The sequence below is a fragment of the Ixodes scapularis genome, unplaced genomic scaffold (assembly GCF_016920785.2).
Source record: "Ixodes scapularis isolate PalLabHiFi unplaced genomic scaffold, ASM1692078v2 PGA_scaffold12__126_contigs__length_90152505, whole genome shotgun sequence".
Classification (NCBI taxonomy): Eukaryota; Metazoa; Arthropoda; class Arachnida; order Ixodida; family Ixodidae; genus Ixodes; species Ixodes scapularis.
Window position 1 is genome coordinate 22094494 of NW_024609838.1, and position 13416 is coordinate 22107909.

Consider the following 13416-nt stretch of genomic DNA (forward strand, 5'->3'; position numbering starts at 1 on the left):
GTAAGCGACTTTCATTTTTTCCCCTTTTTTACGGCAAAAATTGTTCATTGGGAAATTTAGGCAACCGATGATGCCGCAACATTTGAAAGTAACGAAGTCTGTGATGAGACATTGAGCATGGCGTGAACAGGAGACGTCTTATATGTTGCACCAGATACAGTGGTAAAAAAAAAAATAAGCACAATCAGTTACAGCATTTGACTTCCTCTAGGTCCCTTATCTGTTCGATGTGAAACTATTGCGCAATATGACTTTTGAAACCAGTAAGAAACAAAGTGTAAACAAGAGGGCGTCTGCAGGCATTACTCGCTGCAGCTTTTGAAGCCAGCAGCAAAAATGGTATCTGTACCTCGGCGAACTTGCGTCACCCTATAGGACGATCTTCCTTTCCCAAACTACTTCGTCTTCGGACATTCCTCCATGTGGCTCATTCCCAACACCGAAGTCCCTTTGTGAGTACATGGGCATAACTCCTGAGCAAGCCCCAGAAAAATGCGCTCAGACTCGAAGAACTACGCTTTCTTTTCTTAAAAAAAAGAAACCGTTTGTGTTCACACGTACTATTGGCGGCGCAGTTCACAGCGACAAACTCTCGCGCTCGGAACCCTCACACGGCATGCACTGGTGGCGCGGCGCGCGGTCGCGTGTCTCAAAGACTCACATTATAGGAAACATACACACATCGCACCCAACACCCGGACCCCCTGAAGCGTAAACCCGGGTGTCCCCACCTCTCCCCCTCCATCTCCCATTCCTGCCGCTCTTTTTCCTACAGAAACACGTATACAGACACGAACACGTAGAGGCTCGAAAAATCGGGGATGAAACAGTTACGTTGACGCATCCGCGGAGCTGCAAAGTACACACACACACACACACGCCGCAGGCCGCGCGCGGATGTATACACGCCACTGTCCCCGCGCGCAAACACACACACCGGACGACAATGGACTACTTTGTACGTCGGAAGCAAGCCGTGTCCGCAGTTTTCGCTTCCGCTCGCTTGCCTCTCCGAATGGGGCCGAGCCGAGCGGTTTCATTAGCGGCTCGCTTCAAAGGCCCCCCGCCGCTACTTTAGTCGACAAGGCACCGCGCCGTCGAGGGCTGGAGATCTACGTAGCTGGATGTGCTTGCGTGTGCGTGCGGCCGAATCTGTAGGCCTGTTTTTGAAAGCTTTGCGGCTAAAGTCGCAGACGCTAAAGACACGGTGACAGAATCAACTGCTGACACGTCTATGTCCCAAGCCTTATATGCATAGCCGGTATGTATAACCAATGTCTATTACCGATATGACAGGATCGCCATACAAGAAAGGAACACGTTTCAGACGGTGCCTCCAGACTGTCTTCTTTTATGATGAGATGTGGTGTAAGCATGACCGCGGCCTAAATTGACGCGGCGTTCAAAACGGGCATGCGCTCTTGAGGAATCGCGGCCGCTTCAAGTTACCGCAGTCAGTCGTATTCCAAATTGTGGATGAGACGGAGGGCGTGGTAATGACTCAGCTGAGGGACCGACGTCCCCCTGCCAGAGAGTGAGCGCTCGGCCATTAGCTTAGTGTAAATAAAAGAGTTTACGGCCACCGACAGCCCAGGGGACGCGGGCCGCTATTGTCATATCTAGTTACCACTGTGCACCCAATGGGGTTACGGCTTTTTTCTTTTTTTTTTTGTAAGTCGATACCGGTTATAACGAAGTTTGTTATAACGAAATAGCGGATATAGCGAAGTGATTTCCGATTCCTGTTGACTTTGTTATAACCGGTCTCGATCACACCGAAGAACCGATAGGGAAGCGTGAGCGTCATGAGCCACGCCCTGCATTTTTTTAAGCTGTCAGTAACCACGAGGTAACTCTGAAACACGAAAAAACGTTGAGCGGTTTCAAAATTCAATGTGCCGTTCGTTGACGGGACTGCCCTTTATTTGTACAATACGTTTATTAAACGCTTTTATATACATACACAGCACGTTGATCGTTGGATGGCAGTGGTAGCGCCGTGAACGTATCAGTCTGTTTCCATAAATAAAAGCGAGCTAAAAAGAGGAGAAATGGATGTTATATAACGGCGCAACGAACGTATGTCCCGATCTGTCAGTTCATTGTGACATGAGACCGCGATTTCACCTCGACAGTCGTAACACGTTCTTCGTGGTGTTGACATGAGGTCGCTATTTCAAAATTTGTAACGTCGTCGTAATGTTTTGTTGTTTTTTTTCGTTGTTTTTTTTTCAGATATTCCTAACGCTACATCAGTTGCTTCAGGAAAGTGTGCTGCGTTTAGTATTATTAGTAATATACTTGTACAGTGTTCTCTTCGCCGCCTCAGCGGCACCGAGCACCTCTAGCGTTTGCGCAGCGGCAAGGCAGTGTTCTCACGATATTTTTCACCACCGGCGTCAGGCGTCAGATTAATTCGTGACGTATTTGTCGGCGGGACTTCGATTTCAAAACTTGAACTTGTCTTCAGGGCCCATGTTTTACTTTGATGCTAGAGCTTGGATTTGCCTAAGGAACCCGTCTCGTACTATTCTGCACTTGGACACGTTTTTAGGACCAATGTTGAACTACTCTGACCGTCGACTTGAATTTAGGACCAGTGTTGGACTACTCTGATCATGGACTTGCCTTCAGGTTCGATGTTGTACTTTAATGCCATTAATTTGGCTCGTCATAATGAACTGCACTGATCCTGGACCCGTATTTAGGACCCATGTATGACTGCTATAAACTCAGACATGTCTTCATGTTCAACATTGCACATTGATATCAGAACTTAGGGTTGTCTTCAGGTTCGGTGATACACAATGTTATCTATCGCTGAACTTGAACTTCTGAAGCAGTGTTGGACTTCTGAAGCAGTGTTGGACTTTGGTCTCCGAACTTGAAATAAATTGGTGAAGATCGGGCTGTGTTTTAATCTCTGAATTTGGACTTGATAGAAGCCGGCAGCGGAATAATGTGCGAGATGACGTTCACCAGGCAGAAGGAGCCCACGAACGCGAAGCAGATGCCAAAGTTGAGCCAGTACAAGACGTCCACTCCGGACTGTCCCCTGCCGCCCATTCGAAACTTGTGTCCCAAGTAGTGCGTCCCGTTCACGAAGAAGCATCGTCCACTCTCCACGTTGGGTCCGCACAGGGTCCCGTTGAAGGACGGCAAGTTCTCGAGGCCCGGGTGCATGTCCAGCTCGTTCTGCTGCACGAAGGCCGCTGCGTAACGCTGCAGCGTGGCGTACGTCAGGTAGTACGTCCAGTCCGGGAGGACCACCAGGCTGCGGACGGTACCGGAGGCCAGGGCGATGCAGATGGACAGGATGCAGGCGGATGCCCTGAAGGCAGCGTAGGAACTCTTGACCACCATCATGAGGGCGACCGTCTGCTGCTCGGCGAGGGCGTACAGGCACCAGAGGACACCGCAGAAGGTGGCCCAGCGTTGCCAGTCCATCCTGAGGCCTGTCCCTCTGCAACGGAACAAACGACTTAGAGCCTGTAGCAAGGTTTGGAATGGGACGAGTTGCTGCATAATCAGAATAAATAAAACAGCACAAGAGAGGTTACGATGACAAGTAGAAGACATACAAGCACAGCGCTATATCTGTGTGTGTTCTCTACTTGTGTTTTTTGCGATTTTTTTTTTTTTTTAAGGTTTGTACAAATATTTTACGTGACCATCTCCCTAGTTCAGCGGGGTCGCGTGCAAAACAGAGAGAGCCGTGTAAATGACTATATGGCCTATGTAGCCTATCCTGAATAATCGCCCACTCTCGGTATCTGCGCATTTGTTTTGTCCAAAATAAATTGAATAAAAAAAATCTACACCGCAGGATAGGAGAACTAACAAACTCGACGTTAAATGTTGAACGGCGAGAGGCTGGTCTGCCATTGAGGCGTGTCAACATTGGTTCACGCTATGGATAATAACTGTGGACAGTAGTATATCAAGTTCCAAATGTAGCCCACTCTTAAAAAGTGACGTTGTCCGCGTGTAGGTGGAAAATATTAATTGGGGTTGTGTGGATATTTATACAGCCTCTAGTTGGTCAGCCATTTCAAAGTTTCGACGAGTCACGATGTGTGAAACAGGCTAGGCAATTTACTTTTTACATTGATGGAAACTACTCATTTTATAACTTGGTGGACGACTTAATGAGCAAGTACTCCCCTTGCCTTTGCCTATGAGATAACGTTTTTGTTTTCGGGCTATATTATGAGATATATTAGATATCTGATGGATCTGTTCTGGGTCGGCGTGAGGGGGTGTACTCACGCGTAGATGATAGTGGCTCCCGCAAAGACGCTGATGACGCTCAGCGGCATGCTGAACACGGTGTGGCTGAAGACAAACAACGGGCCCCGGTACTTGCCCTCACGGCTCTCCTGGTAGTAGCGGGTCCGGTGCGGAGCGTCTGTGGCAAACCACGAGTGGCGCATTTCATGAGAACCACAAACCAACACGATGCGGACTTCGAGGGGAACACAAACAATTAGAAACTTCCGGTCCGTTATTCCTGACTAAATTTAATGCGTTACCTAGGGTCGTCATGTGGCGTGGTTACGCGATCATGTCTCGTGACTAGCGTCCACTAAATTTGTCGGGACGTAAGCATCTAACCATAGCGGACGACGTCGTTTCCAGGGAAGAACGCTAAACTTCGTGGATGGCGTCGCCCGTATCACTTTTATGTGCCATTTTTTAAGAATGTTTTTTGTCACTTTTTTATATTCGTTTTTTTTTTTTACGTATCCAGGTTTATAATGTATCCTACGCTAAAAAAAAGGTAACTCAATTGAGGGGAGCGAGAACAATATTACAAAGATTTAATAGTTTTTTTTTTTTTTTTTGTATTTCCATAACGATGCTTCATATTTCACCGACCCCATCGCGCATGCGCTAACTTATTGGGCGTTTTGAGCAGGTGATTCTTTTTTGGAGAGAATCGTTACGGAATATCGAGACTATTGGGAATATCTCCTGACTACCGATTGTCTTAACTTAGCTGCCCGAATCTCACATTTGGCTAGCATCTACTGAAGGAGATATTTTTTTTTACCGGTTGATTAGCGGCATTGATTTATGACACAAGATATGTGTCCTTCTTTCCTATAATTCAATAATCTACTCAAACGTTTGTTTAATTCTTCTTTTTTTATGGGAGGTTTAACGTCTTTTAACCAGGGAACGAGTAACAAAGCAGCCTCACAGCGATTTACAAAACGTGCAGTCTTAAACGTTTTCTCTACCATATCGTTATCGGATATTGTTATTGAAATATGCAACAACGATTAAAACTCCAAGCGTATGCGCGGTTCAAATAGTTTAAACACACATTAAGTATAAATAAAAAAGAGCTTGCAGACGAGCTGGTAAACTTTCAACATCTGGGAAACCCAATATTTTCCGAAAAACAATTTTACACTCTAATATGCTCTAATGGCGCGGAATAGTGTACCGCGTTTCTGCGAACGATATAAACAGCCCTAAATTACGGCAAGCCGCGAACAACAACTTCAGTAGCAATAGAAATGAAAAAAAAAAAAGAGAGCTGCACTTCAGTTCCAGAAATATTTATAACAAAAAAAATCCTAGTCTCATTAGAAATTTATAAGGAAACCACGGTGCAAAGGAAATGCATTTTGCGAGCTAATGAGCGTCTCAGGCGCCGCAATTTTTGAGGATTACGGTGGCTGAGCCACACAGGAATTAAATCTTCATCATAATCATCATCATCATAATAATTGGCATTTATAATGGGCTAATGGTGATTATGGAGTTGCGGCCTAAGGAACACTAATTTGAAGGAACTAATTTGCGCCACGTGAAACGGAGCTACTAAGCTGACGCCGAGGCCTTGATACAGCAATTTCCGATCCCTACATCCGGCAAGCGTGTCTTAAATTGTCTCTGCACCTTTAAAATTCATTTGTTTCGCTGACGTGCAGTCGTTGTCCAGCTTGCAAAGACACATTTCTGGGTGAACTTGTGAAAGCTAACGTTTGAAAGAAATCGTGAATCTCCTAAGACAATGAAAAGGGAGCTAGACAAAACACAGACGTCTTCTTTCGTTTTCTCCGCAATGATATGTCGGCTAGACTACTTGCGTCTCCGTCAGCATCTGTTGTTGAAATGTTCGAGCCGTTTTGTTCTCAGTTTATCACACCAACTAATATATCGGCCATGTTGAATTAACCCGAGAGTGTCCTTTTTAATTCAATCTCAGGTTAATTCAACATCACCTTTTTACAGCTCACTTAAGAACGCGTTCGTGAATACCGATTTCTACTCTCCTTAAAATGTTCTTAGCTTCTTAGCTTAAAAACGTCTTAGCTAAGTTGTCGTAGCCTAAGAATCTCTTCGGGAATATGACCTTTGGGCATTAGTACTGTGTCTGTGCAAACGGTGCTTCACGAGCATGTGGGTATGTCCAAGGTCAGTGCGCGTTGAATTCCCCAAATCTTGACGCCTGAGATGAAGAAGGACCGAGTGGAATGTTGTAGTGAAATACCAATAATGGACGACTATGAGGGCTGCTTTTACCGGTGATTGGTAACGAGGGATGCATCCTGGATTTACCACGGGGACCCCGGAAGTAAACAAGAAAGGAATCATAATGGAACAGCGCGAATGTTTGCAAGGACAGAGGAAGGAACTGGACAGGACGAGCGCTGAAAGGATGGCCTGGAAGCGCAGGAGTTCTTCTCCGCCCGTAAAAATCAAGACAGCCTCTGCGGGCGAGATCATGGCGACATGTTTTGGAAATGAGGATGGTGTTCTGCTGATCGATTACCTATCACCCAAAACTTCGATAACGGGGGCCTATTACACCCAAATGCTGGTTAGGTTGAGTTAGGCCATCAAAGAAAAACGCCGGAGAAAATTGAGCAAGAGGATTTTGCTTCTTCGCGACTACGCTCCAGCGCACACGCCCGACGTTGCACGAAACACTGTACGCGAATGAGGGTTCCCACTCGCCAACAATCCAGCCTATTCTCCGGACCTTGTTTGCAGTGATTTCTTCCTGTTTCGACATTAGTATAAAAATCTTCGAGGACACCAATTTCTCGCGGATGATGACCTCATGGAGGCAATTGATCACTCTTTTCAGGGAAGTGACAAAAAGGTGTTTTTTTTTTCTTCAAGAATAAGAGAACTTGAAAGCGATGTGGCAAGTGTGCTGACGTTCAGGTGGGCTGGGCTGAAAAATAAAACTGCGTTCTTTGCTTTAGAGTTTTCGCTGCTATGTAAGGATTAGAACTCATGGAACTCCCCTCGTACATCATACAAAAGGCACTGTGTTTGCTGAAGACATGATGGCGGAATCATCTGCAGATTGCTCTCAAGCATTATTGGAAGCATGCATGTTTCTTTTATGCATAAGCATGGTTCCAACATGGCTGCACACAGTTTCTGTGTCACCAGTGGGACAGATTCGTCGTACGAGGAAGAAAAACACCATTGGTCTCTATTGTAGTAGGTTGGATCGCGGATCGGAAACCCGTCGGTGGCACCACCGGCGGCAATTGCTCGACACCAGGCAATACACGCAAATCTACGGGAGAAACGCACGAAACTAGGAATATTGAAGATGCTTCGTGGTGCTCGAAGGCAAGTATTTTACGATGTGCTGCGATCATTGCAACGGGTGCTTGGAGATTCACTCGGTATTTCTCAAGTGTACAAACGCCGATTAAAAAAAAAAAATCAATAGTGCCGGAGCACCACGTACTGTGCCGGCGCTGCTTGCTTCAACTGCGACATAAATTACACGTTCAAAAAATCACCGACACGCTCCGAGTGTTAGTTCGTCCCAGAAGCCCTCACTGCAGTTCAAAAAAAAAAAAACTTTCAGCTGAAGTACTTTGTACAAGCGCTTGAAACGATGCGAATGGCTCCAGTAAAATGCCTTTTAACTTATCGTCTGCCAAGCTCTGATGACTTCGAGATCATGAACGACTCCACACTGACTCTCAACAAACCATGCCTCACTGAATCGCATTACAGTTTACTCCCGCAGTCGCAGAAAAAAGGGGTTTCCTAAAACTTCAGTTTGACGTACAATGCACTGACGTCATACTGACTGTACCAACTTTCACGAGTGGCTTGGTAGCCGAGTGGTACAACTTATTAAAATAGCTGATGTACGTGTTACTGAATATTTAAAAAAAAATACAAAAATTAAGGTTTTCCTGGCCGTATTGCAAAACCTCCATGTTGTTTTCTTTTTTTTTTTTTTTTGTTATTTCGTTTTTATATTGATGCATACTTTAGCTGTTAAATAAGTTACATCGCACCGTTATCAAGCCCCTCGTAAAAGTTGGTGCCGTGAGTTCAACGTCAGTTCACTGCACGTCGAACTGAGGTTTCGAGGAGTATTATATGGGACAAAGGGCGTAATACTACACCTTTTTTCTTATGATGCAACTTAGTCGCAACCCTCGGCCTTTAACAACGAAGCATTTATTTTAAAAAACGATTGGTATTTAAGGCTCTCAATGTGTGCGCCCAGAATATTAACTGTCGTTCATGGAAAACACGATAAACGTTTCATCGCCAAGAACAACCTACGAAGGTAAGCAGTGGGACCGCAGCTGAACGGTGCGAACGACCATAGGGAGTATTTTCTGGCGGCCATAGCTGTGACCGCAACTGCTAAGCGCGTGCTGACGGCGAGCTTCCAGAGTTCTTTTGCAACGTGCATTCCGAACCATATCGACATAGCCGTTCTTAGCAGCCTACTATTGTGAGATCGTTCCGAGCATGCGCTCTAAATATCGCCCTCAAATATGGCGTCCAGTGAATACTCCGTTCACCCGAAGGCTGAGACTGCCGCCAATGCCACAAGCACGGGAGTTGAGGTCGTCGCTGCTTTGAAGCATTCTTTCGCAGAACGAGCACTCGCGTTAGAAATACACGTCTCAGAGCCAGGAACGCGAGCAAGCTCGTGCTCGTAGCTTTCACTGCAGTATCAGCTTTAAGGGTGAACAGAGTATAGAGCAGCCGGCCTACACCAGACATGTACAAGTTACTCAAAACGAAGTAATTAAGTTAGGTTACTCAGTATCCACGTCAAAAGTAATTTGAGCAGAGTAGAAATTACTCAAATAGAAAGTAATTGAGAAAATTACTAATTACCGTAAAAAAGAAGCGAATTACTTGTAAAGTTACTTTCGATGTTACTTTTATATGTTTTTTATAGTAAAAACAAAATACAGAGGTTTTGATCTGTTAGCAAAATCCGGCTAGCCAAGTATGAATCGGCTTGTTTTTTTCACAGAACGGCTTTAATAGCTGGTTCTGCTTCTGCGTGCCTAATAGACCGATCTCGCCAGCCAGTTTGACAGCGCCACCGCTGCCGCAATGCATCGAGGGAGCTTTAGCCTTTCTGCACGTGCCACAACCTCGCTGGAGCTCTGCGCCTGTGGAGCATGAGGCGGCACGAGCCGTCTTGTGCACTGCTGCCTGCCTCCTGCGAACTAAAGTTATGGCGGCGTCACGCATGCGCCGAACGCTCGGTGCGATCTCTCTATTGCTTTGTACTTTCTTGTTTGTTTGGTCAAAGAGGTACTGCGAATGTGTTATTTCCACTTTAAAAGTTTGGCACTATCTGAGCTTGATTTTTCAGGCAGTGTTTGCTTGTTTACAGTGTTGCGCAAAGTACAGCTTAAAAGTGCTTGAAGTAATGTACAAAGTAAATGAGAAGTTATATACATCAAGTAAAGTAGTAAGTACACCGGGTGCAATGTACTTGAGGTAACGTATATAAATACAATATATTTCAAGGTAAAGTACAAGCACTTTTAACACAATTTTTCATGATGCCCTTTCATTCCCTATACAGTGTTTTTTTTTTTAAATGGGATGCATTGCTCCAGGGGTAATCGGAGGTGCGTCAGTTTTTTTACGGAAATGGTAGCAAATATTGTATAAGGTCAAGTCTTCGCAGTGCAGTTGTTTTGCTCTCGCTGACGAGCTATTTGACACAATCAACTTATAAGGCACTTATTTGCATCGGGCTTATGGCCGCCATTACTTCACATAGAGAAATGACCAGATGGCGTCTCGAAAGAGCGCGTTTTCACACGACGATACCGCCAAATTTTGTTTTCAAATTCGGGGAATGTACATTGAAGTCAGGAGTTTTACTTTCCTCGAAAAAAACAAGTCCATGTTCAGAAAATTTACTTCGAATAAAGTACAATTTTTCTAAACAGTTTAAGTACCGCGTACATAGAGTGCTTCCCAACACTGCTCGTGTATTACTTTTTATATAAAAACGTTGGGGGAAATACTACAGGTTTCTCGAACGATCTTTGAATCTTTGAAGATCTGCATATTTTGAGTTTTTTGAGGAAAGGCAATGCAAAAAGGTAATCTTTGTGGTGCCCTTTAGCACGCTATTTTTCGAGTACAGCACAAACTACGGTAGCACCAGATGAGTTTCAGAGCGGGTGCTGCATTTTGTTTCTTCCTTTGAGTTAGAATGCAGTGTCTGCACCTTCTGTGATGGGGGAGGGTTTCTATGTTGGGAGAAGCGGGGACCAGCCCTTTCTTCGAATGGGTCAAGTCTCCTTGAGCTTCGGGACACAGAGAAACTCCAGTCTTCGGCGTTAATCCTGCAGTTACTCGGCCTCTCTCGCATCGTGTCTGTTCGCTCCCCGCGCCTCCTAGCAGTGTTGTTGCAGTGTGTGCGTGTGTGTCGGGGGGGGGGGGGGGGTGGACTCTCCAAATACCTTTTCTCCCCCCCCCCCCCCTTCCTACGCCACATGCTTCCCCCTCTGCTAATATCAGCTGATCTTGCAACATCTTATCTCCTTTCTGCAGAAGTGCTTGTAAAGGCAAAACAACCACTAACATTTGAAAGTAATTTCTAACTTGAGTGGAAGTTACTCGGAAAAAGTAATTCAAGGAAACTACTAATTACCGAAATAAAAATGTAATTGAAAGTTACTAAACTACTCACAAAAATAGTTAAACTACAGTAACTTGAGTAGAGTAGTTGAACTACGTAGAAGTCTGTCCTACACACACACACCAGTAACCAGATAGCGTCGGGCAGAGACCGTGCTCTCAAACCTGCATACGAAAGCCCGGGTACGACGCTGGCTAATACCCCTTTTGAAACACCCGAGACTCCTACAGCGAGCTATAGGCAATTAAAAATGAAACAAGGGTACCCCCCGCCCCCCGTCTTCCCTTCCTCGCTCTTCCTCTGCGGGGAGCAGACCCCGGACTAAATTGTCCGTGACGGCGGGCGCAGAGAGCGAAAGCGGTTTCTTTTCCAACTCCCCGACAAAGGCGACGAAGAAAGGCGACCCGATCGTGTTTGCGCTCGCCGTCGTCGCGGCACACAAAACATCTCCGCGGTAACTCTACCGCAAAAGGAAAAAAAAAAAAAGCAAAAAACAACAACAAGGGGCTACTTGTTTTCTCGGCAACGGGCCGCGGCTTCTGGGTGAATGCTTCGTTTCAGATCAGGAGACGATGCTACGAGCCATCCGATCCAATAGAAATGCCGCGTGAGTGGCACGTGACGTTGGAGAAGGGTCACGCGCCTTTAGGGAGATTTAGTAGATCGTTCCGACAACTATAGCCGTTATTCCGCCGACGCCTTTGCGCTAAGATATTAATAGGGTGTTTTCGTAGACCGCGCTGGCTCCCTCCGCAAAGCGTTCCGCAACGAAGTTGCTACTGCGCCTGCGCGCCGATAGCCTTGACTGTGGAGTTCCCGCTATCGTAGCGTGTTGCGGAGGGCTTTGCGGGACGGCGAAAACGATCTACGAAAACTCCCTATTATTCGTTATTCGTGGCTACGAATAACGCCTTTGCGTTATTCGTAGCCACGCGCTGGGGGTTCGCAACGTAGAAAACCCGTGCTGAGCTCCAGGCATTGTTAGAGTTAAGGCCCGTTCACACTCTTGCGACTGCTTGCGACCTCTTAAACCTGGGTTCCTTAAAACTTCTTAAACCAGAGAACACACTGGCGCCATCTATTGGGAAGCAGTGCAAACTCGGCGGTCCGGCATATTCTTTTTTATTTCTCGCCCAATATCCTTTCTTTTTTGGCTCGAAAAGCTTTTGTCAATGTTCTAAACGAGCCTTTCTATGGGTATTACGCACATTTGACCTCGGAAATCCCGCAAAACCTTCGCTTTTGTGAAATGCAGTTCTAGGGTCACCGCATAGATGGCGCCACAATGTCAGTGTGTTCCCTCATTCTAGAAACATTTAAGAAGTTGGAAGAGATCTCGTCTCTCTCAGTCGTACTCGGTCGCAAGAGTGTGAACGGGCCTTTAGGCTATTCTCGTCACTGCAGTGGTTGGACACGAGTCACTACTACCCGAGTGTCCGCCGAGGCATTGATTGTTACAAGCCGAAGTCCGGTGCTTGCGCAGTACTCGTGTCTGATTCATGAGCCGTGCCCGACTGTTGTCAGGCGGGTGGTTTCGATCCCACAATTACGTTATCAAGCATTACGCAATGCAAGACCGAAAGGAATTCTCCTTTTATACTCGCAATTTCACCGCGACCAAGAACCTTCTGAATCAGTGGTAATCCGTGCTAGTATACTTGGGCCAGACTAGGACATGGTACGCCTCTGTAAAGTCGCGAACATTCCAACCCGATATCGTTTCATGACCCCTTTAAGCTAAAACCAAGTATTGTTTCACGTAGTTGACTGTTACGTGAAAGTATCACGTGACGGTCAAACTACTGATGCTGTCGCGTGGTTGACGCGTATTCACCGCGCATATCTACGTGAAAGAATCAAGTGACTATGCGCGGGTCTTATAGTCACGCGATGCCCTTCGCGCTGCCTGATTGGCTGAGACGGCTTGTAGCGTTCAGCGCGGTTCACGGTAACGGGAAACGGAGTCTGGCCCACGTGCGTACACACGGAGGTTGGCCCCATGTGTACACACTCTAGATCTAAGTAGAAAGGGGAAACGGAAGACGAGGGAGAGAAGGAATGCTCGCTCTCGGGAGAGTGTGGTATGCTGTTAGGAGGGGAGGGATGGGGCAGGTGATGAGGGTTAGATGTTACGAAAATGGAGAGGGGGTGGGGGTTTGCGAATGAGAACAAGGGGAAAGGGGATGCTGTTTAAACATTTAGAAGAGCAGGGTATACATGGTGGCTGGAAACGAAGCGGCTTTGTTTGAGCGGAGGCGGGGATCGAGGGGAGAGGGGGGAAGGGGTCTAAGGAAGAAAGAGGGGTTCGTGTGGAAGGTGTGGTGGCAATTATACTTCGTTTCACCTTATGTTGTACCGCAGCGAAGGCTAGAAGCTCGAGCTCATAGCGTTGGCAGCTGCTCCTAAGTCACGAGAGCTTGTGCCGCCGATATGTGCCCTAGAGCAAGGAGCTCACGCTTGTAGCCTTTCCTGCGGTACATCGTAAGGTGAAACAGAGTATAGTGTGA

The 13416-nt window shown here is 46.4% G+C and overlaps 1 protein-coding gene across 1 annotated transcript in view; it reads right to left on the reverse strand.

The window, feature by feature from the left end:
• Positions 1-2202: 2202 nt before the first annotated feature.
• LOC8051083 (ATP-binding cassette sub-family G member 5) overlaps positions 2203-13416 on the reverse strand; it is a 28250-nt gene continuing 17036 nt past the window's right edge. The window contains exons 8-9 of the mRNA XM_029985522.4: positions 4270-4408; positions 2203-3463 (exon numbers count right to left, since the gene is read on the reverse strand). Coding sequence (XP_029841382.1) covers positions 2917-3463; positions 4270-4408 — 686 coding nt within the window. The 3' untranslated portion in view covers positions 2203-2916. The remainder of the gene's footprint in view (positions 3464-4269; positions 4409-13416) is intronic.